Here is a 27,922-nt window from a genome sequence, read left to right as displayed (position 1 = left end):
CCACCCAGGCGCCCCTCTGTTACAGTTTTAATGACATGAAGCTTATGCCTAAAAAGTGTTAAAGGTTGGTGTTCATTGGCCCAATCGCCACAGTGTAGAGCCAGGTCCCCTACTTTTGCTGTCCCTTGAAGCAGTGTATGGGACACTTGCCAGTTTTTCAGGGACACAGAATATTTACCATATGTCAAACTTGTGTGGGGGGGGAAGGGTGACTACTCAAGATATTTTCCCAATTTATTTCCCAAGATATTACCCAAGATATTAAGAAAGAGGAAGATAGATGATACATAAAATGGTAGAGGTAACCACTGGTAAGAACAAACTGGTGGTTGCCAGAGGGGAGCAGAGTGGGGGGATGGGCAAAAGAGGTGAAGAAGTACAACTTTCTAGTTATGAAATAAATATGCCAGAGAGATGAAAAGTAGAGCCCAGGGAATATTGTCCATAATATTGTAATAACTTGTGTGCCAAATGGCGAATACACTTATGGTGAGCATTGCATGATGTATGTAAATGTTGAATCACTGTGTTGTACGCCTGAAACACATATAATTGTGTGGAGAAATAACCAGCACAGTGTTAGACATTGCACCAGAGCTAAATTATAAGTTCCCTGCCTTGGATTTGAAGAATGAATGAATTTTCTGAAAAAGAAGAGGGTACCTTTTTTTTAAAGGTGATGACTAATGATTTCCTTAAGGAGAGTTATGAAGATATTCTTTGGCTCATCTCGTTTATGTTATGCCCCGTGGACTTAGTCTTTGTTACATTGAACCACGTGAAATTACCAATATTCGATGTTTTTGTTTTTTTTTTTTTTTACATTTATTTATTTTTGGGACAGAGAGAGACAGAGCCTGAACGGGGGAGGGGCAGAGAGAGAGGGAGACACAGAATCGGAAACAGGCTCCAGGCTCCGAGCCACCAGCCCAGAGCCCGACGCGGGGCTCGAACTCCCGGACTGCGAGATCGCGACCTGGCTGAAGTCGGCCGCTTAACCGACTGCGCCACCCAGGCGCCCCTGTTTTTATTTATTTTTGAGAGAGAGAGAGAGAGAGAGAGAGAGAGTACAAATGGGGGAGGGACAGAGAGAGAGGGAGACACAGAATCGGAAACAGGCTCCAGGCTCTGAGCCGTCAGCCCAGAGCCCGACGCGGGGCTCGAACTCACGGACCGCAAGATCGTGACCTGGCTGAAGTCGGACGCTTAACCGACTGCGCCACCCAGGCGCCCCCGATGTTTGTTTGTTTGTTTTTTTTTAACTCCATAAAATGCAATTTCATGTGGCTCAACCCAGTATCGTTTGCAAGATGTCCCCGGTACCCTTCTAACCAAAAGTAGTAGGCTTAGAAAGAGTTGAACTCCTCTCTCTACTAAAATCTCTCTAAAATGGCAGGAACAAATGTAAGAAGAAGTAATCCATGGCATTGGAAGTAGGAGAAAGTGCCATATGAGCAGATCGGGAATCCTTCTGGAAGACAGGCAAGTGGGATCCTATGGGCAGGGGCAGGCTGCCACAGGGGCGCCCCCTCCCCCCAGGAGCGCCCCGCTCTCTGAGCATCACCCTGGCCAACCAGGTGGAGTCACAGGGCCCCCCCCCCCACATTCATGTTCGCAGCCTCAGCACGCGTTCCCAGGCTGAGCCTGTGAGTAGGCCATCACGAAATGAAGTGGGGTTTCTTGAAGAGTGTCGGGGCTGTGGGAGAAAGAGCTGAGCCTCAGGGAATCTGAGTCAAATGACTTTCAAAATGACGGTGAGGCAGTGCTACAGGCTCAGCCCCCACCCCAGAGCCGTCGCCCTCATTGGCTAGCCCTGGGTTCCCGCACTCAGCTGACACCTCCCAGCTTCTGGGTTCGGAAGCCTGTCAGTACCTCCCACCCACGCACCCTCGCCCTCAGAACCCTCCAAGTCCTCCCAACATGCCTGAGGCATGCATTCCCCAGTCTCTGAGGCATTGGCCTTGGAAGGCGCTCTGCTGAGTCCTCCTGTGAGGAGAGCCCCCCAGCCCAGGAGAGCAGGGAGCCATCTCACCATGGCCCTGGCCCTTCTCTAGGGGTAGCTTTCAAGCAACGACTGATCCAAGGGATGTAAGGTGCTGAACTGGAGATGATTGCTAAGTTTGTTGGGACTGTCGTCTAATGTGATGGCAAAATACAGACATATTTGTCAATGCAGTGACCCAGAATGTTCACCACCGGTCACCTTTGTCGGGGAGAGGGACTACTCAAAGATGTTTTCCCACCCAACAGAAAGTGTTAATTCATGAAATAGAAAGGTAGGACATATACATGGAGTGGTGGAAATAACCCAGGACTGAGATTCAAAGAAATCTTGTCATGACTGATGTAAAACAGGCCCAAAACTTAACCAGTGGAAAGAGGGCCTCTGCCTTGCTGGGGGTCTGTGCTAAGTGACTTCGAGACTCGACTGGATGTAAAACAAATCGTATAATTCGGAACCTGGGTGTACAGTTGTGTGGTGTTATTAATGAAATAAGAGCTTCTGTCTCTTAAATGAAAATGAAAAGAGAAAAGCATTTAGAAATTCTAGGAAGGAAAAATGAAACAGATGTGATTCTGTAACGAAACAAGTGAAAATTTGTGCCATTGATGGAGTGAAACAAATAACGTGTTCCGAAACAACCAATCCAAACCCCCATGTGTCCAGAAATTTAAAAGGAATGACAATTGAGTGTGTCACAATAGTTCTGGTTGGTTGATTTAATGCCATTATATGTACCTCCCTTTGCTGCTGTTTTAAATTAATTTTTTAATTAAAAAAATAGAAGTTTCAAATTTTGATTTAGACATTAGCATTATCTTCTGATTTTCATGAGACAGATGACTTAGGTGTTACACGTAGAAACAAACCCATTTTTAAGACCTTTTTAAAATAAAGTTTTAAATCAAACTTCAGAGGACTCCTTGAAGAAGCTAATATTCCTTGTTTTGAGAAACCTTTTTCCGAAAGCCAGCAATTTCTTATTTTTCTTTAAATCTTTTTTTTTCTGATAAATTTAAGTAAGATTGACCAATGCTTGACCTCATATTACTGTTGCTTTCCTGTAACCTTTAACAAATCACTTAACTTCTTTTGGCCTTGGCTTTTTGATATGGAAAATTGGGATGAAATTTGTATTTGAGATTTTCTAAAATAAAATTACCACAGGCCTGTTTTTTTAGGGAATACATGGTCTCCAGCACTACACCTCTGAATATCTTTGTATTGTTCAAAGCCTTGCATTGTTCACAAGATCAAAAAATATCAGAGGAGACTCTTGATTTTTGCTGTAGGGGCACCTAGGATAGGTTAAGTGTCCGACTCTTGGTTTTGGCTCAGGTCATGATTTCACAGTCCATGGGTTCAAGCCCCGTGCTTGAAGCATGAAGCCTGCTTGGGTTTGTCTCTCTCCCTATCTCTGTGTCCCTTCCCTGCTCTGCCCTTGCTCTCTCTCTCATAATAAATAAACTTAAAGAAATAACAACAAACAAACAAAAAGACGTTGCTGTAATGTCTTTAGGTTTTGTTGTGTGTGTACATTTAGGACCCAAATTCTAGTGCGGTTTTGCCTCTGACTGGTGATGAGGCCTTGGGTGTGTTAACTACTGCTCTGCTTTACCTCTTCCAGTTTGCAAGTCAAGGGGTTGGAATTGGTCACCTCTACTATCCCCTCTAAGACTAGAGATTAACTTGATCACTGATCAAATGAACCTTTGGAAAAAGTCATTAAAACTGAGTGAGATCAGGAGGTGGCTGAGGTTGGTATCATTCTTACATATGTACTGCTTGGTCTCAAATGTCACTTGATTAAGCAACACACAACAGAAATAGATTGCTCAGTCGATCTTCAAGGCAGATTGCAGTTCACATGATTGGTCAGCTCAGGCCACAGCTGGTACCATTTGGAAATCTTTTCTGGTTTTCCTCTTCACTTGTCCATGGAAACCTCCAACACAGAACCCTACCTACCCAATGGACTCCTCCCTTGTGTGGGAGAAGAGTCCAGGGAAAACAAAGAACTTACAAAGAGCAAGATCATAATCAATGCAAAAAGAATGTAGTGAGGGTGCCTGGGTGGCTGAATCAGTGAAGCATCCAACTTTGGCCATGATCTCACGGTTTATGAGTTCAAGCCCCACATCGGGCTCTCTGCTGTCGGTGCAGAACCTACTTCAGAACCTCTGCCTCCCTCTCTCTCTGCCCCTTCCCTACTCATGCTTTCTCTCGCAAATGCAAAAATAAACATTGAAAAAATAATGATTAAAAAAAAAACAATGTAGTGATTGTAAGACCAAAGCAATCAATGGGTATCATTGCTAACCATAACTTTGCAAATATATGAATTAATGCAAAAAATACTGAAAACTGCTAATACCCAAGGACAGCACTGATAATTCCTAATAGCACAATTACATAAATCAGTATTCACTGAGTCAGGAAGCTCTTAAGTCTGAAATTGTCCAACCCATGCCTTCCAGTCTGGTGCTACCCAAACTTAAATGGGATGCTGATCATCCGGGGATCTTGTTGAAATGCAGATTCTGAATCAGTAGGTCCAGGGGCTTTATGGGGCTGAGATGCTGCTTGCTTAACAAGCCCCTGGGGTTGCTGCTGCTGGTCTGTGGTCCACAGGTTGTGCTTTCAGGATGACATACAGCACCTAGAACAGTGTCTGCACTTAGGAAGGTCTGGTAAGTGCTGGCGATTATTATTATGGCTGAGATGTGCAGGGATTCCAGCTCTCCATGCTCGTGCGCAGTAGCACTTGGTTGTGCAATGGTCAGTCTTCTTAGCGGAACACCTACCTAGAATCTTTTCACATACTCATTTATGAATTTTGGTAATCCCTAAAAACATATTCTGTATCTGCCTCATTAGATTGCAAATAAGTATTCCATACTATAAAGTCTATGAAATGTGCTTGATTGGCTGCCCTGAACAGCAGAGAGGGCTTGCATGTTCCGACAGGAGTGGCCATAGGCAGGACCATCACCTCTTTCTAGGGTGTTGAGGATCACAGCTTTGCCATCCCTGATTCAGAGGCCCAGCCAGGTGATGACCACATAGCCAGCATGCCCTGAACAGTCCTGAGATCACAGTATAATCAATAGTGCTCCTGCTTCAAAGTGCCCTGGTTTGGGCAATACATAGGGTAGTGATTCTCATGATCGCGGACACTGACGACAAGTTACTGGCTGCATTCGGCTCTCATGCTTCTCCCCAAACTTTCTGCCACAGGGAGAGAAGGGAATTCTCAGTCAAATCATTCTTCTTGGCCGGCAATGGTTTCAGCCCTACATCAGGCTTATATTCAATAATCTTGAGCTTTTGTGTGTAAATCACACACACACACACACACACACACACACACACACACATACACACACACACAAATATGCGTATTGTGGAAAAAAACATACTTTCATTACTATGATCCTATTTGCAGATGCTTCTAGTCTGAAATGCTTATGTGAAGCCCCCATCCTTTGGCCAGGAGAAGCTTCTTTTTGGGTTCCAACCATTCTCCTAGGATGACACCAGAATTCTTCACACTGCCTCTGGTCCATGACATGTACAGGAGCAAAGTTGACTGAAGACAAAAGATGCATCTGTCTCATTGGGTGAGAGGTAACAGAAGGGAGAAACCCATATCCAGCTGGCTCCTCTCTGCTCTCAGTGGGGTGACCTAGAGGTTGGCCATAACTCCAACTACTGGACTATCTGGGGTGAGATGTGCCTTCTGTCATGACCGGCTAGCCACATAAGGCAAATGTCGAGTCTCTTTCAACCCATTTCTTCATCTGCCTCAGAAGCTTTATGTGAGATTGAAATGGATTATCATATGTAGGGGGCTTAGTGAGGGGTTGGCTGCCTCATAAATGTCCAGGTGGAAATTTAAGCACTGTGCAAAATTGCGATCCCAAATTACGCTCAGCGTTAGCGACAGCTGCAGAAGTGGTTTTGTTTTTAGGAGATCCATGTCAGCCTCGATGGGTATTGGCTCTCATGTTTCAGTCTGGAAAGCTCTCATTCAGGTAGCGTGTGTCCCAACTCTGGGACAGATTGAAACAAACCTTTTAGTTTCAAATCTCAAGGAATTTGAACATGAGGGATTTAACTGTGTTAAGGTTTTATCATTAACAAGTATTATTTTTGTGCCATTATGTGAAGAACAGAGGATAGGACCTAAATAAAACGGAAAAAGTGTAATTGAAAGGAGGAAGAAACAGTGGGGTGGACCAATAGGACCATAAGAAACTGTGTTTTCTTTCTAGATTTAAGATTAAGTCATAAAAAGTTGCTCATATCTGCCTCTCCAAAGAATGGAAATGCCATTTCAATTTCATGAGAAAAGTAAGTTAAGGATACCATGCTGCCTTTGAAAAGCTTGCTTTGATCGTATGCCAAATGGTAAAATGAATGAATTAAATTTTAAATCACCTATCTTCCGGAGGATGTGATATGGAACATATTTAGGATTTAGCCCTTTAATTTAACATTAAACATCCTAAAAATGTCCTCATCAATTATTAACTTCCCGATATTAAAACGAGGCTTCACTTCAGTCTCGAGAAGACAGAACACTATTTGTTTTTAGACGTTCATTTCCTACCTCTTTCAATGACAACACAGAGTGGCATTCAGGAAAGGGGTCATTTCCAAAATTGGTCTCTGGGCTAGTGAGCGCTCTGTCCCATGTGCATCAGCAGGATTAGAATTCAAATGAAATGTAGTCAGTGGAGCATATATATTGCCAGGAAAATAAATGTTGTAAGAAACATGTATGAGCTGACTCGTAAAATAGCAAACTCTCAAACCTCACTTGGTTCACATTTACAGCAATTCTATGAGTATTTAATAACAGTTGTGAGTGTGCCACAAGGGAAATATGATTCCTTTCGTCATCTTTTTCCTCAGTCCCCCAGCATGCCTTTCCTTAGAGGTGACATCAGATTAATAGGGACATATAAATCCTTTGATGATGATGCTTTCCTGCCCAGAACAAAAAGCTTCTTCAAACGTCCCCCACCACGATTCATCTCCACACATCAATATTCTGTCCATTTGTCACATACCATTTATTCCCTGAAGTCTTTCTTGACTCTTCCTGCATGTACTCGTGCACACACACACACACACACACACACACACACACACACAACTTTGATGACCCATCATTTCTGAAAGGAGATTCAGAGTGTGTGAAATAATCAAAGGAAGAGGAGGGTAACCCTAAACGGAGAGAGGGTATGTCGGAAGAAGGGGTCAAGAAAGACTTCAGGAAAGAAGTGTGTATAACTTGACGTCAACTTCCCTGTCATAGTAGGGTGTTCAGTACACATTTATTGATTTTTTTAAATGTATATTTATATATTTATTTATTTATTTTGAGAGGGAGGGGAGGGGCAGAAAAAGAGGGAGAGAGAGAGAATCCCAAGCAGACTCCATGCTGTCGGCACAGAGCCCAACGTGGGGCTCAAACTTATAAACTGTGAGATCATGACCTGTGCCAAAACGAGAGTCAGATGCTTAACCAACTTAACACCCCGGTGCCCCACAGATGTATGGATTTTATGGAAGGATGACTTTGAAGAGAAGAGAAAATTCACCCAAAGGTAGCATGGGGGAGAAGGGGAGGACTGTTCTATTCATCTTGCCTTGTCATTCATTACCAAGGGACCCCTTCCCATAGTGAGGCATCCTGGATGGTACACAGCGGGCACTCAATAATGCATACATGTGAAAAGGACACAAGGGTCAAAATGACACCATTTCTGCCCTTGAAGTTTCTATAGTCTAGTTAATGAGGGAGCAGTTACCCTCACTAACTAGATCACTGTGTTATGGGATGTCTTAACCTCCAGAGGATTCAAATCAGAGAGATTTCTCAGATATGAGACCTAAGTTGGTACTCGAGAGACAACGAGACCTTACTTGATGGGGATGTAACATACAGCGTGATGACTGCCGTTAACAACACAGTGTACTGTAGACTTGAAACTTGCTTTGTGAGTAGATCTTAACATTCTCCTCACAGGAAAAGAAATTGGCAACTATTTGAGGTGGTGTCTTTTAACTAAATGTATTATGGCAATCATTTTACCATCTGTATATATCTCAGACCATTATATTGTACACCTTAAAGTTATGCAGTGTTGTAGGGGCCAATTATACCTCAATAAAACCGGGGAAAAAAGAATATGGGGGGAAAAGTTATCTGAAGGAAAAGGGTGTCAGTGGCAGAAGAAGGAGCAGGTGCAGGAAGGCCAGAAGTACAGAAGTGCCTGCCTTAGGAACCTGTGAGTGGAAGTTAGGGAGTGGCTGGTGTGTAAGGGATGGGGTCGAGAAGGGGTAGAATGTGAGATTAGTAGGGTGAGTGAGGACCATTTTATAAAGGGCCTTTAATGCTAAGCCAAGCCGTATTCGAACAGCTGTGTGAAGCCACTGAAGGATTTTATATATCGGAATTTTGTCTTTTAGAAAGACCTCTCTTGAGGCAGACTTTCAAAGTTGGTTCAAGGGTTGCCAGACTGAATCTAGAGAGACCTAGTGCAGTAATGGGATGAGCTGTGACAAGCCAAGGAATTGGCGCAAGGGTGAAGGGTTGGGAGAGCACAGGTCTTGTTGAGTTGCGGTAGGATGTGGGAGTGGGGGAGAGGGAGAAGATCAGGTGACCCACGGCTTCCTAACTTGAGCAACTGGGTATGGAGACCGTTCATTGAGACAGGGGGGTGGGGGCAGCAGAATTAAAGATATCCAACCGGTGCCTTAAACTGAATAGTTCCAAAGCCAAATTCTCTGCTAGGGCCTCTAAGGGAACGTCCAAGAAAAAAGTTGAATATGGGGAATAGAGTTCTGGAGATGGGCTTGTCTAAGAAATAGGTGAATTGTTGTTGGAGGGGCGAAAGGAGCCAGGTGTGAGGGAGGGGCTGAATGAATCCCTTATGTACCTGAACTTCAAACATTTTTGGTAGTGGCTGGCACCTTTGTCATGTATTCACTGTCTCTCCGAGCCCTGGCCTCCGCTGATGGTACAGGATCTCCAAAGGGAACAATTGACAGCAATTACCCAGTTGATTCCTCCTCAGAATTCTTTCATTTACCGTGCCATTTTTGTCAAGAAAACTTTGAAAGCTTCGCAGCCAAGAAAGAAATACTGATGGTTAATTTGGACTCTACATCTTAAGTAGATAATAACATCAATAAAATCATATTAGTATAATTAGACTTAATGTTATGTGAGCTATTACTCTGGGCATCCCTGTAATTGCACTTTACCATCTGTAAAGGATTAGATCCAGGTAACAAGGCTAGATATATAAATACAGTTGGATATAGACACAGATGTAGGTATACCTCGACCTGGGGATAGGGAGATGTGCATATCTAGGGCTAGCAGGCCTGTGAACAGACATATGAACAAAATATCGCTTCTCCTCCAATCTGGTACGAGCACACTAATGCTCAGTACCTTTCTAAGTGACTTAAACATACTCATTGACTTGATGTTCGGGGAACCCCTATCACATAGAGACTATTATTCCATCTTACAGACAAAGAAACTGAGGTGTCAGATAGATCAGTAAATTGTTCAAGGTTGCACAAATCCTGGGTTCAGGATTTGAACGAGCTAAGCGTGGCTCCAGAGTCTACGCTAGTGACGTGGCTTTAGGCGGCCCTCCCATTGCCTAAATGTAATAGGTAGGACGATATTTAAATGAAGTTAAAATGCAATTCCTGGTCTTACGAGCTACGAAGGAGACTGTGCCTTTCACCAATCACACAGGCACAGTTAGAGAGAGCTTCTATCTAGTCAGGGCTGGGGACAGCCATAGGCGCTCTTGCAGGTTGATGATCAAAGAAGAGGAGCTGATGGCCCAGAGAAGGATGAAACTGTCATTAGCCCTCAGGAAATGCCCTGAACCGAGGCAGCCATTGATACTGTAAACTGCAATGTGGCAGCTCTAAAAGGATCATCAGATCCTTCCTTTGTATTTAAAACCATGCAGATATGTGCCATTTGTGGCCTGTACCTGAGATCTGTGCTCATAATTCCTCCCTCAGAGGTCTCGAGGTTACCTGATTGACCCCGTACTCATCCCCAGTACGTGTGGGGTGCTCCTCCCCACTCTTCCCTGGATATCCAGAGACCCTCAGGATGCTTAAAAACGTTCTGCGGCAGACAGGGAGCCTGCAGCCATCCACAAATGGTACCTTGCTTGGTACAGCAAGATCCATGTCCCCTGGGCTCTCTTGGTGGGGGGCAGAGTGACCTCCCAGAACAAGCCCTGGGCTCAGGTGCTAGAAGGGTCTCACATTTGCTTCAGGGAGTTAGACCCCGCAAGGGTCCTAGGAACACAGACAATGCCACCTGTACGTTTCCCTCTTGGTCCACTCATCTAACACTTACGATCCCTTACTGTAGAGCTGTTGGGACAGGTTCCGAGCACACCTCTTACTGGCTCCCCCCACCCCCCGCCAGTCCTCCATCTTGGGTATTTACAAAATGGGTGCTGGTGTGCATAGCAGGGAAATACTCAGGCATCTGTATGATAAATGAACTGACATTTTGCAAATTCAATTTCTTGGCTTTCTTTCAGGTGATCCAAACACATAGGGACATGTTCCTTATCAGCCCGAGAGTCATACAAACACCATATTTTTGCTGTATTGTACACATGGCCTCCAGACTCCTTTGTGATGGCACAGTGTATTTGTCATTTCTCTTAGGCATATTTCCTGGGAAATGAATGAAATTTCAGCTTTAAGGCCCTCATTGCATGGGCCTATACCCAGGCCCTGGCAGGACCCTGACGATGTGTTTCACGTGATCATATATTTTTTGGTAAAATACATAAAACTAACTTCTAAGAATTTCTTATTGTCGTTAAAAAAATATTTCACTTTGGGACACCTGGGTGGCTTAGTCGGTTAAGTGTCGGACTCTTGACTTTGGCTCGGGTCATGATCTCACAGTTCGTGAATTTGAGCCCCATGTTGGGCTCTGTGCTGACAATGTGGATCCTGCTTGGGATTCTCTCTCTCTCTCTCTCTCTCTCTCTCTCTCTCTCTGCCCCTCCCCTGCTTGCTCTCTATCTCTCTATCTCAAAATAAATAAAAATAAACTTAAAAATATCCCACTTTGGCACCTATTTAATATTATTTTGCCTAAAGAGGGTTTCCCAAGTTCTCAAAGCCTCAAGCTCCACAAAGCTTAGGTTGACCCCCATTCAAAGAACATTCCAGATTGTAGCCCCTGTACATATTCTTGGCTTAGAGGAGTTTGAGGGGTTTGTTTATCCAGTTCTATATGCGTAGATGGCAGCACAGTGAGATCAGGAAAATGGAGACTTCTTCCACTAGAAAGAAGTCAAAATGTACTCTCGCATAGAAACATTATCCAGCCACCGCGAGACTTAGTGTGGGAAAGAAAGAACAGATTCGAACACAGGCCGTGGAAAGCATTCTGCTGAGAGAAGCAGGTGATGAGGTTTTAGGACAAAGTGGGTTCTTTTAGAGTTTAGACCTTTGACTCTCACAAGGACCCCAGTGGGAAGGGACAAAGCCTTTTGTGCCTTTGCCAGTGAATTATCTTCTCCCAAAGCAGTCACGTGGCACAAGGTCTGTCCGCTTGTTTTATCAGTAAAAAAGGGTTGAGAACCTCCTTTTCATATTGATTTTTCTATTTAGGTAACATCGGGACCACAAACGAAACGAAACGAAACGAAACGAAACGAAACGAAACGGCATTTAATACAAATCTGCTTGGCCTAAGAAATCCTGGCAGGTTAAAATCCAGGAGGAAAAATCCCCCCATGCAGTCCTGATATTCCTTTCACACAAGCAGTCTGCGTTAGGGAAGATTTATAACAGCGGGTCCCTGTGCCAGGAGGCCCTCCTGAGCAGCCTGTAAAATCCAGTATGATCTTTAAACATGGGATTTTCACATGACTTGTCAGTGGACTCCATTGAGAGGTGATAAACTGAAATGAATTATTTCATTCTTCAGCGGTTTCTGGGAGGTATTATCTGACAGAGGAGAGCCTTGTGATTTTGAAAGAAGCCGAATTTCTTATTAAGATAATTTATACCCAACGGGCTCATAAGTGAGAAAATTGAAAAATATGTAAAGGCATACAGCATCGTTTGGAATGCGGATAAAGGCAGCGTCGGACCTCTCCAGGAGCTTCGTCCTCAAGGATAGCACTATTCTTTCCGGCTGACAAGGAAAGCTGGTTTTCTTGTTCTCGCTTTTCAGACTTCTCTCTTGCCTGCATCTAATGCATGATGTTTACGTCATGTAAACAACTTGAGCTTACTAGTTCTGGTTTTGCTAACTGGATAGTTGAGTGACTTTGTGGAGGTCATTACCTTCTCTGGCTTCCATTTGCTTCATATGTTGTTCAAGGACAATAACAATCTCAACTCTCCCTCAGAGGGTCAGTTCAGATAAGTAAGGATTCGGGGACATAATATATTACACAGAATTGTTCTTCTGTAGCCTGTCTGGTTGGAGTTAAATTTTAACATGCTAATAGTCTTTCTATAAGATACCTTACGGTTTTGTCTCAACCAATCAAGTAGAATGCATTGAGCCCTTCCTAAGTCTTCCTAAGCTTAAAAAGCAATAGTCGCTCCCATGTTGTTGGGAAACTATAATTAGTCACCTGCTACTTGATTTTGTTCCATCATTTCTGAGGGCAGGGTTCTTCCCATCACTGGAGCCTCTTTGTGAGGACCCTGGACAGATCCCTCCTCCTGGTTCCAAGACAAGGCTCCTCTCTACCCTGTGGACCCCGAGACCATTGTATCGCTGGTGGGGAGTGCCGTATCGTGTTAGCTTTGAGAAAGATTAGAAGCACATTGTTGTCCCAGTCACGCATGGCGTGTGTTCAAGACCCCGTGAGAAGCTTTTCTGGTTTTCAGGAGGGTGTCCTGCCAGAGGGACTGCCCTTGTAAATCTTTCACAATACAGACTCCTCATGGGAAAAGAATAACTAGGCGTTCTTGGCTCCAATTTATGTTTCTACCTTTGTTCTCCTTTTTTATTTCTGTAACTCAGTTCCTATTAAGCAAACACATTGAAAGGCAGGGAATTTAAAATCCCCAAGTATTCATATTTGAAACCAAGTTACCCTTCTTCCTTCTTTTTCCACTCCCCGCACTGCACACACCTGTCTTGCACACCCCACCCTGGAATGACCCCCGCTTTCCACTTCCCACTCACCTGGAAAAAGATGGTGTAACAGAATTCGCTGGCTCTGTTAAAACCATCGGATCCCCAGTTTCATTCGGTCCCTTAGTGCTGCATAACTGCCTATGTTAGTTTTCTAGGGCTGCTGTGACAAAATACCACAAACCAGTGCCTTAAAGTCACAGAAATGTATTATCGCACAATTCTGGAGGCTAGAAAACCAAAATCAGGTGTCGGCAGGGTGGCGTTCCCTCTGAAGCTTGCGGGGAAATTGCTCTTCGTCTCTTCTTCGCTTCTGGTAGTTGCAGTCTTCCGGCAATCTTTGGCCTTCCTTGGCTTACAGTTGCATCACTCCAGTCCTCTGTCTTCAAATGACACTTTCCTTATGTCTCCCTGTCTTCCCATGGCTATCTTCTTATAAGGACAACAGTCATCCTGGATGAGGGCCCACCCCATGCCAGTATGACACCCCCTCTTACTTAGTTACATCTTCAGTGACCCCATTTCTGATAAGGCCATATTCTCAGGTACTGGAGACTTGAGCGTGTCCTTTGGAGGGGACATAATTCAGCCCATTACACCGTTCTTTGACTCATCCACATTTACTCTCCTTACCTCTGACCACAGCAGCTGTTCTGAGTCTTTCTCAAGCTTCTCAAGCCCTCAGTCTCCCTTCACCTTCTCTACCTGAACAGAGGACCTCACCATCCATTTCCCTGAGATGAAAAGCCATCTTCAGTTTGCTTGTTGCATTTCCATACTCCTCCATCCTGATCTGTCACCTCCTGTCTCACGGGAAGAAGTGTCTACAAGTCTCTCTGAAGCCTCTTCTTCTTGTCTCCACTACCCTCTCCTCTTTCCTGTCTCCTCTCTTCCCTTCATCATAGTTTCATGTTATCAACCAGGAAGTGTCTCCCCACACTCCCAAAAATCTTGTTGTGACCTGACTTCCCATGTAGTTATCATCCCACCTCCCTCTTTCTCGTTACCACACTCTCTTTCTCCACCTTTTCCCCTCCGTTCACGCCTCAATCCATAATAATCCAGGTTTCACCTCCACATCTGTCCAAAGAGCTCTCAGTAGTGTCACCAGTGGTCTCGCACTGGCCAAAACCGTCTTCGTCGTTTTCACCTTCCCTGCAGCATTCAGTTACTATAACAACACTTTCTCGAATGATAGCCCCTCTTAGATTTCCATTATGTTGTGTCCTTAGAATTCTCACTAGACTTCAACCCAAGCCAACTAAATCCTTACTTTCTCTGAGATATTATAGTACTGCTGTTCTCAAAGGATGGTCTACAGACGCTTTTCCATGAGGTCAAAACTATTTCCACAATAAGGCAAAGACACTATTTTCCTTTTCAGCTGTTTTGACAGTTATATCCATGGTGCAAAAGCAATGGCAGTTAAAGCCGCTGGTGCTCTGGTATGAGTCAATGCAGTGGCAGCAAATGATATCAGTATTATTCGTACTAAAAAAAAAGATAGAAGAAAGTAAGAAAGAAAATACCAGTGTTACTTAAGAATGTCCCTGATGGGGGCATCTGGGTGGCTCAGTGGGTTAAGCGTCCTACTCTTGGTTTCATCTCAGGTCATGATCTCACAGTTCATGAGATCGAGCCCTACACCAGGCTCCGTGCTGACAGCATGGAACCTGCTTGGGATTCTCCGTCTCCCTCTCTCTCTTCACCTGCCCCTGCTCTCACTGTCTCTCTCAAAATAAACTTTTAAGAAAGAATTTAAAAAAAGAAAGAATGTCCCTGATGAAGCCATAAAATATATTAATTTTATTATCTTTTTTCCTTGAACATAACACCTTTTCAATAATCTGAATAACAAAATAGGGAGTACACTAAGTATACTTGGATACAATGTTTGAGGTGAGATACAATGAGATACAATGTCTGAGTTGAGGAAACATTCTAAACTGTCCTAAGCTGAACTAGGCATTTGGTTTTCTCACGGAACACCATTTGTACTTAAAAGAACAACTAACAGACAAAGTGTAGTTATGCAGACTTAGATATTTGGCAGATATTTTCTCAAAAGTGAATGGATGAGGGTGTTACTCCAAGGGAAATAACTGTCAGTGTTTGTTGCCAGTGATTAGGAATGAACTTTCAAGCAAAAATTAGAATTTTGGAAAGCCTGTATTTACCAACACGAATCTGACATCTTTCCAATTTCTAAAGACTTTTTGATAAGATAGGTGGTAATATTAATGAATGTGACTTCTTATACTGTGTGATGAAATGGGTGAGGATTTGGAAAACCTACATAACGCAAGGAACCATATTTTTCAAGTGGTCAATGTATGTCATTACAGAATCATGCATGGGTTTAAAAACACACACACACATTAGGGGCGCCTGGGTGGCTCAGTCGGTTACATCTGACTTCAGCTCAGGTCATGATCTCACACTGTGAGTTCAAGCCCCGCATTGGGCTCTGTGCTGATAGCTCAGAGCCTGGAGCCTGCTTCAGATTCTGTGTCTCCTTCTCTCTCTGCTGTTCCCTCCCTCACGCTCTCTCTGTGTCTCTGAAAAATGAATAAACTTTAAAAATGTTTTTTAAAAATTAAAGGCAAAAAAATAAATAGACCTTAGTATAATCAAATAAAAGTGTTATTTGATTATAGCTTCAGAGTCAGCATTGTAATATACTTTACGAAACTGCCACTTGTCAAGCTTTGATGAAGTATCAGGAAAAAATATTCACAAGGAATTTCGAAGAATATTTGAAAGGCTATTAAGTTACTCCTCCCGTCTCCAACGATGTATTTGGGTGAGGCCAACTTTGATTCATATCCTTCAGACAAAACCACATAGTATAACAGATTGAGCCTAGAAGGAAATGGAGATTTCAGATATCTTCTATTAAGTCAGAAATTAAAGAAACTTTCAGAAATGAAAAAAAATGCTCATCTCACTAAATTTTTTCTTGCTTTGGAAGAGTTATTTTTCATAAAAATATTATTTTAACATCTAATGGGCTTATTATTGTTACTTTTAAATACATTTATAAGTGTATATATTTTTCACTTTGCAGTACAGTGAACATTGGTAAGTGAAATTCACATTATCAAAAGTTCTTTAGGATTCTCCCTGACTTTTAAGCATATGGTGAGGTCCAGAGACCAAAATTTGAGATCACTGCTGTGGAACTCTTTTCAAACCAGTGGTTACAAAGGGAGCTAACTGTTGAGGAAATGAGGAATTTATTGGGCGTGTGAGGTGCCGGTCACTGTGTGTCTGGGGGGAACCGGGGCATCGAACCCTAGATTTGCTCTACAGGAAGGTGAGACACCCCTGTGGCTACCTGTGTTCAGGACACCGTTTTGCCTAAGGGTTTGTTGCTGTGCTTCGCCTGCCTCCAACCAATTTCTCCTCATGCTCTGTCACCTCCACCAGCGAAATGGTTGTCATATCACTCCTGGAAGCAAATCGAGAGGGCCAGTGAATCCCCCCCATTCTTGGCCAGCTGCCTGTCGCCACTGCCACTACAAGTCCCCAAAAGACTTGTGCCGAGAGGACAAGCCAAGTAAATGTTCATTTATTGCGATGATGATTATTATCATTATAGGGTTTGTGAAAACCCTGGCCCCTGAGTCCAGGTTTGGTGAACGACCTCTTTTGATGATCAGCCTAAAGGCCCAAAACAAGGAGAGGAATGAGGTTCCTGTCACTTGCCAACTCTAGCTTGATGCAGGAGCTGCCTGGGGCTCTCTTTTGAAGATCGGTGGAGAAAACGATTGCCTTCAGTTACTGACATCTGCCGAAGCCTGCCAAGGAGTCGGCATATAGGCCATTCATTGTCAGCCCTCCCCTAAGCCCGATGCCAAGACCCCTTGATTTTTTTTTTCTAATCCGGGTTCTTGAGGCCAAACAGCTCTGAGCAACTGAGATGCGAGGCATAAAGAAGAGATATACGATGCAAACAAGGGACTAGAGTCGAAGGAAAAGAACACCTCCCCTCCAAGTTGGTCTTCATGGCCACGCTCAGGCGTGGTGGAGGAGATGAGGAAGCGAACTCCCAAACCAGAGGTGGAGAAACATAGAGCTACAAAGAAGACCCAAGAACTTTGTCCTGAGAAATATGACTTTTTCTAGATAGAAATAAAAGCTTTTAATCTCTTAATTCCTTCCATTCCTAAAAATTCCCCAAATTAATTAAACCACCAGCTGTGATGTGAGCAGCTGAGGGCACTTGTCATTGTGAGAAACCAGAAAACATTGTATTCACCAGGACCCCTGTTCAGGAAAACACAATGTTGTTGGGAAACCATTCCTTAATGAGCCCTCTTGGAGTGGTGGCAGAGGCCCCAGGCCCAGGGGTCGGCTCATCCCATGGCTTGAGACTTGAAGGAAAAACTTCCCAAGGAACAGACAAGGAAAGATCCTTGTCTTTGTTCTGTTTCTTTGGTTCTTTCCTTGTTTTGTTCTTGTTAGGGGAAGGGGATTGAGAACTCAGTCTGAAAAGGGGAGAAAGAGCCCCTTAAGTCTCCATGATGTCATCAAACTTGAAAAAAAAGAACTTGCTTTGAATGTATCATTTGTGGTTCTGGACCGGACAGATAAAGGCATAAAAAGAAAGACACAGGAGTCAAAAATGGGAGGAACCATAGGCATGCCCTGGGGAATCTCAGAAACGAGCCACGTTTTTGGAAGGGTCGCGAGCCATGGATCTGAGGGTCTGGGACGTGTTCATCTGGAGGCCCAACAGGCGGGGAGACCTTCCCTGCCATCTGGGCTCTTCTTCCTGTGCAAACCCCAGAGGTCAGTGACGTCACAGCCTCGCATCACACTGCTGATTCTCCTAGATGTGCTCACACACAAGCTTGGGTCAGTTTATTGATCCCCATCATTTGCTCCTGCTGTGGCACCTCTCCCTTCTTCTCAGCCCAGCAGTGTGATTCTTTATATAATTGAAAGCGTCTCTATATTCAGGGTCACAAGGACTTTGGCCTGGTTGTAGTTCTGCCACTAAGTGCCCATGTGACCAAGGCGGGTCCTTGTCTCTTCAGACTTCAGGGTGCTGACTTATGGAAAGATAGAGGTGAGGAAGGAAATGGCTTGGGGCCCTTACAAACCAAATTCAGTGAATCTTGCTGAACCTTGGTGCATCTCCATTCCGACTTGTACTCACTCTTAAAGATATACCTTCCGTCGTAGAAATAAAAGAATCAGGGTTTGTTGGTTTGTTTACATAGAAGTTCTTTACTTAGCAACAATTTCTCCGCTAAGCACATACAGTAACTTCGCATACACTGGTTGTGTCACTTATAACAAGGATTTTTTAAAGTTAAGAGAAACCAGACAGATGGTATTAATATATGTATTTTTTAAGTCTTTAATTTTCCTTTTGTGCCTTGCCCCCGCCTTACGGGCATTCTCATATCTGTGTCTGTGTCTGCCTCTCACAGTAGGTTGTTAGATCACTGAGAGCTGGAACGCAGTAATACTCATCTGTGTACTCCCCTAAAGCCTAGCGACCGTGCCTTGTAATAAGTGAGCATTTAATAGAGATGTGTTTAGTTGAATTGAAAATTGTACTGAATCAAAAACTTCAAATGATTACTTTGTATTGTGATAGGCTTGGTTATGCCGTAGGAATAAAATAATCTCCAGATCTCCGTGGTTTAATGCGATAGAAGTCTGTTTGTTTATTTGTTTTGCCAAAGCAAAGTCAACTCTAGGATGGGTGGGAGTAGGGAGAAAGATCTTTCTGCTCCACACAGCCCCTCAGGGACCCAGGAGAATCTCCTGAGGGACCGAGGAAAGTCCTGTTTCTCGATGGTATACCATTTGGAACACACGGCATCTTCAGAGAAAGATAGGAAACTTTCTCAAGGGCTTTTTATTGCCTTCTGCACACATTTCATGGACCAGGACTCATCCCATGACACCATCTAACTAGTGCCACCAAAGTGGGTCGTCACTTGTAATATCTACCGCATACTTTACTCAAAGAGCTCTAATATTTTAGATATAATGAACTTCTTTGAGAATCTTATGACAACAATGATCCCTCTCCCCAGAAAACAATACATATACAGAGAAACTTCCTCAACATTTTGCATAATTTTCAGGTCTGTTATGCATTTCAAACCCCATTCACTGCTCCTCTAAGGATCCCTAGACCCAGGTTGCGAATCCTTCCACTGAATCCACGGGCATGTTTAACACCCAGTAACAGATTGACAGGTGAAAAAAAATGCATGACTAATGTGCTGCTCGAATGTTATGTTGAGAACAGCCTATTTATTCACTTATTTATTTATTAATTACTTGTGTCGTGCAAGATACATGACCCACGGATTTTCCTCTGTGTTTGTTTTATCAGGAAAAATTTGAAGGTCTGTTTCGGACTTACGATGACTGTGTGACCTTCCAGCTATTTAAGAGTTTCAGACGTGTCCGAATAAACTTCAGCAATCCCAAATCTGCAGCCCGAGCCAGGATAGAGCTTCATGAAACCCAGTTCAGAGGGAAAAAATTAAAACTCTACTTTGCACAGGTAAGGTAATTCTTGCTCTACATTATTATTATTATTATTATTATTATTATTATTATTATTATTTTGCCTTTTTAAAAGTGTAAATGGAGCCCTTTCTACTTTGACTGGTTTGTAGTCTATAATCAGTTCACAGATACATAAACCTATGCCCTGATTCCCAGACAGGGGTATCACAGAGGTTTAGAAAGCAGGCTCTGAGGGCTGACAGCCTGAGCTGTCACCTGGGCAAGTTACACAATGTCAGTGGGTCTCAGTTTCCTCACCTGTAAATAGGGAGAATGATACACACACCATTCTGCTGTTTTACGAGGATTAAGTGGACTATTGCATGTTAAAGTACCTAGTGTTTGGTACATGCACAGCAAATATCAGCTAGTACTTGTAATAAGAATGGTCTACACCTAGGGCGCCTGGTGGCTGAGTCAGTCAAGCATCCAACTCTTTGTTTTGGCTCAGGTCAGGTCATGATCTCATGGTTCATAGGTTCACAGCTCTGTTGGTACGGAGCCTGCTTGGGATCCTCTATCCCTCCCTCTCTCTCTGCCCCTCCCCCCACCTGCTCTTTCAAAATAAATAAATAAACTTAAAATTTAAAAAAAAAGAATGGTCTACTCCCAACTACTCTTAAACTTCCTAGCAGGCTTATAATTAAAAGTTCAGTTATATGATAGTTTTAGTGGACTGTATATCTTCCCAATGACTCCGATTCATGAGAAAAGATTACAAACATATGGAAACCAGTTGTGTGTTTTATTTCATCCAAAAATAAGTGCTGGCTATTCCAAACGGGGATGAACAGTTCTTGGCAATGCTCACAAAGTCCACGGCAATAGAAAATCAATGTCCTCATGTTAGTTCCATCAGTGCCCTCCCTTCATCATTAGATATCCTGATCCATCTCGTATCGGTCAGTAAACGTTGTTCCCACCTTTGGACCCTACGAAGATGGAATAGTAAAAAGAACATAGACTTTGCTTCTTTTTAAGGCTGAATAGTATCCCGTTGTACATAGATGCCACTTTTTCTTTACGCATCATCTGTAGACGGACATTTATGTTGTCTCCACACCTTGGCTATTGTGAATAGTGCTACAATGAACGCAGGAGTGCTAATATTTCTTCCAGAGTCTGAATTCAATTCTTTTGGATAAATAACCAGGAGTGGAATTACTCATTGAGATGGCAGTTCTATTTTTAATTTTTTTAGGAACCTCCATATTGTTTTCTATAGTGGTTATGCCCTTATGCATTCCCACCAACAGCACACGATGGTTCCTGTTTTTCCACATCCTTGCCAACACTTGTTGTCTTTTATTTGTTCATTTAATTTTGATAACACCCATCCTAACACCTGTGAGGTGATATCTCATTGTGGTTGTGATTTGCATTTCCCTGGTGCTTAGTGACCTAAATATTTTTTTCATAAACCTGTTGGCCATTTATGTATCTTCTTTGGAGAAATGTTCATTTAGGTCCTTACTCTGTTTTGTTTTTTTTTTTCACTGAGTTACTGGGTTTTATTTTGTTTTTTTGTAGTTTTGTTTTGTGTTGTGTTTGGTTGTGTTTGGTTGTGTTTTGTTTTGTGTTTGTTTGTTTGTTTTGCTTTTGAGTCATAGGAGTTCCTTAACTTCTCATCCTATACATGAATAGAGAAATTAACCTGTCCTATATCTGGTTTATAAATATTTTCTCCATTATGCAGGTTGCCTTTTCACTCTGTTGATAGTGTCCTTTGATGTGGAGAAGACTTAGCTTGATGTAATTCTGCTTGTTTATTTTTATTTGTGTTGCCTGTGCTTTTGGTGTCATACCTACGAAAGCATTGTCAAGGCCAATGTCATGAGGCTTTCTGTTTATTTTCTCCTAGGACTTTCTCAGTTTCAGGTCTTATGTTTAGGATCTTTAATCCATTTTGAGTTAGTTTTTGTGCATGGCGTAAAATGAGGTTTCAGCTTCATTCCTTTGCATGTGGATATCCGGTCTTCCCAGCACCATTTGTTGAAGAGACTGTTGTTTACTCATTGTGTACTGTTGACACTCTTGTTGAAGATCAGTTGACCCTCTGTGTGTGGATTAATTTCCAAGCTCTCTGTTCTGTTCCATTGGCTTACGTGTCTGTCTTAATGCCAGTCCCTTGCTGTTTTGATTATTGTAGCTTTGTAATATATTTTTAAATTTTTTTTTCAACGTTTTTTATTTATTTTTGTGACAGAGAGAGACAGAGCATGAACGGGGGAGGGGCAGAGAGAGAGGGAGACACAGAATCGGAAACAGGCTCCAGGCTCTGAGCCATCAGCCCAGAGCCGGACGCGGGGCCCGAACTCACGGACCGCGAGATCACGACCTGGCTGAAGTCGGACGCTTAACCGACTGCGCCACCCAGGCGCCCCTGTAATATATTTTTAAATCAGGAAGTGTGATGTTCATCTTTCTCAAGATTGATTTGGCTGTTTGTGGTCTCTCGTGGTTCTATATGAATTTCAGAATTGTTTTTTTTACTATTTCTGTAAAATAAAAATGCCATTGCAATTTTGATAAGGCTTGCATTGAGTCTGCAGTTTGCTTTGGATAGTGTGGGCATTGTGCAATATGGATGAACCTGGAGGACAGTATGCTAAGTGAAATAAGCCATTCACAGAAAGACAAATATTGCATGATTCCACTTATATGAGGGATCTAAAAAAATAAAATTCATAGAACCAAAGAGTAGGATGGTAGTTGCCAGGAACTAGAAAGAGTGGAAAACGATGAGTTACTAATCCACAGGTATAAAATTTCAGTTAGATGAGATGAATAAGCTTTAGAGATATACTGCACAACATTGTACCCATAGTCAACAATAATATGCTGTGGGGCACCTAGGTTCAGTCAGTCAGGTATCTGACTCTTGATTTCAGCTCAGGTCATGATCTCACAGTTTGTGAGTTTGAGCCACACATCAGGTTCCGCACTGTCAGTGCAGGATTCTCTCTCTCTCCCTCTCTCTCTCTGCCCCTCCTGCGTGCTCTCTCTATCTCAAGTAAAATAAACAATAATAAAAAAAAAAAACATTAACAATAATATACTGTAGACTTAAAAATTTATTAAGTGGGTATATCTCTTGCTAAATGTTCTTACCATAATAAAATAAAATAAAAACTAAATAGGTAGAATTTAGACTTTGGCCCTAGACCCATGTTCAGATCCCATGCTGCTAGTAACTATGTGATTTGTAGAAACCTCAGTTTTTTCATCTAATGAAACCCCACCTGTTTCCTTAAAAAGTTAAACATATAGAGTTCCCATCTGACCCAGTAAATACTCACTCCTAGGTGTACATATAAGTGACTTGAAAATAGGCCTCAAAAAATACATGTACACATGTATTCATATGTAGTAGTACTATGACTAGGGTAGAAAGGGTAGAAACACTCCAAATGTCCATCAGCGGCAATGGTCCACCTTTCAACAAACAAACTGTGGTCCATCTTTCATTGGAATGTTATTAAACCATAAAAAGGAATGAAGCATTGATACATGCTACCACACAGATGAACCCTGAAAACATTATGCTAAGTAAAAGCAGCCAGACACAAAGAGGTCACATATGATTCCATTTATGTAAAATATCCAGAATAGGTAAATCCATTGAGACATAAAGCAGATTGTTGGTTGCAGGGTCTGACTAGGGGCAAAAAAGGTAGTAGCTGTTTAATGGGTACAGGGTTTCCTTTAAGGCAATAAAAATGCTTTGGATTCTCTGTGTCCCTCTCTTTCTGCCCCTCCCCACTCACACGGCCTCTGTCTCTCTCAAAATAAATAAACAAACTTTAAAAAAATGTTGGGGCACCTGGGTGGCTCAGTCGGTTAAGCAGCAGACATCGGCTTAGGTTATGGTCTCTGTGGGTTCAAGCCCCACATCAGGCTCTGTGTTGACAGCTCAGAGCCTGGCGCTTGCTTCAGATTCTGTGTCTCCCTCTCTCTGTGCTTCCTCTACTCACACTGTGTGTGTGTATCTCTCTCTCAAAAATAAATAAACATTAAAAAAAATTAAATTAAATTAAAAAAATGCTTTGTGGGAACCTGGGTGGCTCAGCCAGTTAAGCGTCCAACTTCGGCTCAGGTCATGATTTCAGGGTTCGGATGGTGACTTCGAGCCCCACGTCGGGCTCTGTGCTGACAGCTCAGAGCCTGGAGCCTGCTTCAGATTCTGTGTCTCCCTCTCTCTCTGCCCCTCCCCTGCTTGCCCTCTCTCTCTCTCTCTCTCTCTCTCTGTTTCTGTCTCTCTGTCCCTCTCTCTCTCTCAAAAATAAATAAACATTTTTTAAAAATGCTTTGGATGTAGGTAGAAGTGGTGATTGTACAACCCTGGAAATGTACTAAAGGCCACTGATTGTTTACTCTAATGGTTAATTTCATATTATGTGACTATCACCTCAACTAAAAGAATGAGAGAAAAAGAAAGGAGAGAAGGAGGGAGGACAGGAGGGAGGAAGGAGCCTGGGGACCAGCAGTTCAGCCTCACTTGGGAACTTGTTAGCAATGCAGATCCTCAGACCCCACCCCAGCTCTGCTGAATCGGAAACTCCAGGAGTGGGGGCTCTGCAGTCTGTGCTTTTAGTAAGCTCTCCAGGTAATTATGATGCACGCTAAAAGTTGAGAGCCACTGTTTTAAGGATGAAATAAGATAACTGAGCATATAGTGTGTGGTAAGTAGTGATTATTATTATAGCCTGCTTCATTGGATCACTTGTCACAGGCTCCAAATGCGACTCTGCATCATCGTGTACCCACACGGCACATCTGAGGCCCTAATGAATAATGCGTCTTCATTTTTTCCCTCTTTGAAAGGTTCAGACTCCAGAGACAGACGGTGACAAGCTGCATTTGGCTCCCCCACAGCCTGCCAAACAATTCCTCATCTCACCCCCGGCGTCTCCTCCCGTGGGCTGGCAGCCCATCAGTGATGCCACGCCAGTCCTCAACTACGACCTCCTCTATGCCGTGGCCAAACTAGGACCAGGTACGCTCTGCGACCCTTTTGCGAAAGAAACATCGTCAGCAACCTAGAAAAGCCAAACAAGATTAACAGCCTTGAAATCCGGGGCTCACGGTAACATGGGCATTTCTAATGGGTTTATTGCACTGTGTGGACAGCGCGAGGGCTGACGGATGGGAAGGCAACACCGGACTTTGTCCCTGTTTAACTGCAATTCAGGAACCGGTGCTAAAATGCCTGTCTGTGCAACTTCTGCGTTGCAATGCAGATACTTTAAGACCGGGAAGAGCCACCGGATTCCTTTACCTTGAGGAAGTTGTTTGTTTTCTCAGAACAGGCAAAATGAGCTCTAGCGACAGGCACGAGGCTTCGATGCTATGCAACCTTCTTTTACTGCTGCCATAGGAAAGCCCAGGAACCCTCTGAAACAAGACAGTCTTCCTGCCAAAGTGAAGTCTCTAGGTCCCCAAGAACCAGATCACAATAGCCTCTAACTTAAAAAAAAAAAAATCTTTCAGTCCCCTCATTCTGGTGGTTGGTACAGGAGGCTCAGATTCTCTTATTCTCTGCAATACAGTATTCCATTGGGTGAATATGCAATCACGCTTTACTCATCCAGTCTCCTGAGTTGGACACTTAAGACAGTCTCCAGTTTCTTGCCATTACAATCAGAGCTACAGTTGGGGCACCTGGGTGGCTCAGTCGGTTAAGTGTCCAACTTCGGCTCAGGTCATGATCTTGTGGTTCGTGAGTTTGAGCCCCATGATGGGCTCACTGCTGTCAGCACAGAGAATGCTTCAGATCCTCTGTCCCCCTCTTTCTGCCCCTCCCCACTTGCTCTCTCTCTCTCTCTCTCTCTCTCTCTCAAAAATAAATAAACATTTTTTTAAAAAGCTACAGTTAACATCCTTGTGCATATCTCCTATGCACTTGCCCAGAATTTCTGTACGTTTTGTACCCAAGTGATATCGTCCTCACTTTCTTTTCTTTTTTTTAATATGAAATTTATTGTCCAATTGGTTTCCATACAACACCCAGTGCTCATCCCAACAGATGCCCTCCTCAATACCCATCACCACCCTCCCCTCCCTCCACCCCCCATCAACCCTCAGTTTGTTCTCAGTTTTTAAGAGTCTCTTATGTTTTGGCTCCCTCCCTCTCTAACCTTTCTTTTTTCCTTCCCCTCCCCCATTGTCTTCAGTTAAGTTTCTCAGGATCCACATAAGAGTGAAAACTTTCAGCAGATGCTGCCATCTTGCTGGAAAAATACTCCAAAGTATTAAGAAAGGTGAAATGAAATGGGGTTCCTTATGCCAAGGCGTTTTATTTTATTTTTATTTTCAATGTTTATTTATTTTTGGGACAGAGAGAGACAGAGCATGAACGGGGGAGGGGCAGAGAGAGAGGGAGACACAGAATCGGAAACAGGCTCCAGGCTCTGAGCCATCAGCCCAGAGCCTGACACGGGGCTCGAACTCACGGGCCGCGAGATCGTGACCTGGCTGAAGTCAGACGCTTAACCGACTGCGCCACCCAGGCGCCCCATGCCAAGGCGTTTTAAAACAGCGCTGGGAGGCTCATCCCAGAGATGGGCCTTGTGCACATCCTCACTCGGTAGGACCATGAACTTTTGAACTGGGCCAAACCACAGATATTGCAAGAACTCAGCCGGCAACTTTCCATAGGGAGAGACTTTGCTTAGTGACAACCTTAACAACCAGTTCTGTTCAGCCAAGATATTCTGCCACCAACACCCACCAGAATCCTTTGTGAACAGCATCTATAAGCATTCCCTTTTTTCTTTCAAAATGCTTGACTTTTGTTCCCTGGGGTGGGGGGCACTACTTAGGTTGCCACAGTTCTGAGATTCCACAGAAATGCTTTTGCGGAGGGGGGGTTGGATGCTGGAAGGGCTGAGCCGCCCAGGCGCCCCTCTGGGGTTTCTTTCTAATTACCATCAAATCACTCAGCCTCTTGGGGCCTCTACAGCGGCCATCAGTTCCACCCTTAAAGAGCCACTGTGAGAAGCAGTAGGTGCCTGACTAAGATGAACTGATAAAAGAAGCAATGTAATAACAAGAGACGTATTTGTGACGTGTTGTTTCTCTGAAAGCCCGGTCCGTATCCAGGAATCCTGAGCCAACGCACTTCCCACGCGTGTCTGTGCTATAGGTAAATGTAGAGTGTATGAAATGAGTTGAAATAAGTTCGGTCTTCTCAAGTCAGGCCTTGTACAAGCCCTTCCCACAGTAATTCAGAACACTCCAGAAGCAGGAAGGCACACCCCTAGGTGGACCGACTGGAGACAAGGTACGCCTGATCCTCACGCACGGATACTGACAAGAACCCATCTGAACCCCCTTGTACAGTTGCTTGGATGGCAGGAAGCGGAGCTTCAGAGAATCCCTGAGGTCGTGGCCGGAGGACCTAGGAGTCACTGGCCAAGCTGCATTTTACAGCGGAGGAAGCCGAGAGGCCCCGACAGGGGGACACAGTCAGGGTTCCAAGGCGGTGATCTTCCTACTTCACTATTGAACAAAGGAGGCCCAGGTGGAGTCCGACTTTGTGACCATCAGATCCCAGCTGGCCTCGGGTCCACTCACTCGGAGCCAGTAACCCAGTCAACTCAAATCACGTTTTATCCAAAATTGGGAAAGAAATTCGTCTGTAGTTCATGTTCACAAAGCTGGGTGCAAAGACAAGATAAGGGCAAGCCTCGGATACCCTCACTGGCTGACGGAGCTGAGTCCCAGGTCTGGAAGACACTGCCAGGGGCAGGTGAGAGCCGGACCTGATGGAGGCAGAAGGAATGGAGAGTGTGGGGGTTTTAGGCCTCAGAAGGGGTGCTTACAGAGCCTGGCACAGAGGAGGCAGGAAGGAGGGCCGAAATGGTCTTAAAAAGATTGTTTTAAAGTGTATTCATTTTTGAGACAGAGACAGAGCGTGAGCGGGGGAGGGGCAGTGAGAGAGGCAGACACAGAATCCGAAGCTGTCAGCACAGAGCCTGACATGGGGCTCGAACCCACGGACCACGAGATCATGACCTGAGCTGAAGTCGGACGCTCAACCGGCTGAGCCACGCGGGCGCCCCAGGAATGAAATGGTCTTAAAGAGGCAGAGGAAAAAAGGGGGTTCTTTTCAGAGTTGTGAGGAACTCATCAACAGCCGTTTAAAATGCATCCCTTTTACTTGAGTGGTGCTGCTAAACTCCGGGCTTGACTTTCCCTTTACC

At 43.8% G+C, this 27,922-nt stretch overlaps 1 protein-coding gene across 3 annotated transcripts in view; it reads left to right on the top strand.

Moving 5' to 3' along the window:
* Window positions 1-27,922, top strand: part of RCAN2 (regulator of calcineurin 2) — a 275,947-nt gene that overhangs the window by 228,444 nt on the left and 19,581 nt on the right. For 2 of the 3 annotated variants that reach the window (XM_040473683.1, XM_040473684.1), the window contains 2 exons: window positions 19,540-19,713; window positions 24,543-24,714. In XM_040473683.1, the coding sequence (XP_040329617.1) occupies window positions 19,540-19,713; window positions 24,543-24,714 (346 nt within the window). The remainder of the gene's footprint in view (window positions 1-19,539; window positions 19,714-24,542; window positions 24,715-27,922) is intronic. The other variant, XM_040473685.1, reaches the window with a different exon arrangement.

Source organism: Herpailurus yagouaroundi, unplaced genomic scaffold (genome assembly GCF_014898765.1).
Source record: "Herpailurus yagouaroundi ecotype Mexico unplaced genomic scaffold, PumYag 139, whole genome shotgun sequence".
NCBI classification, from domain to species: Eukaryota; Metazoa; Chordata; class Mammalia; order Carnivora; family Felidae; genus Herpailurus; species Herpailurus yagouaroundi.
The sequence above is the reverse complement of the archived record's forward strand: the minus strand, read 5'-3'. Positions and strand labels throughout refer to the sequence as shown.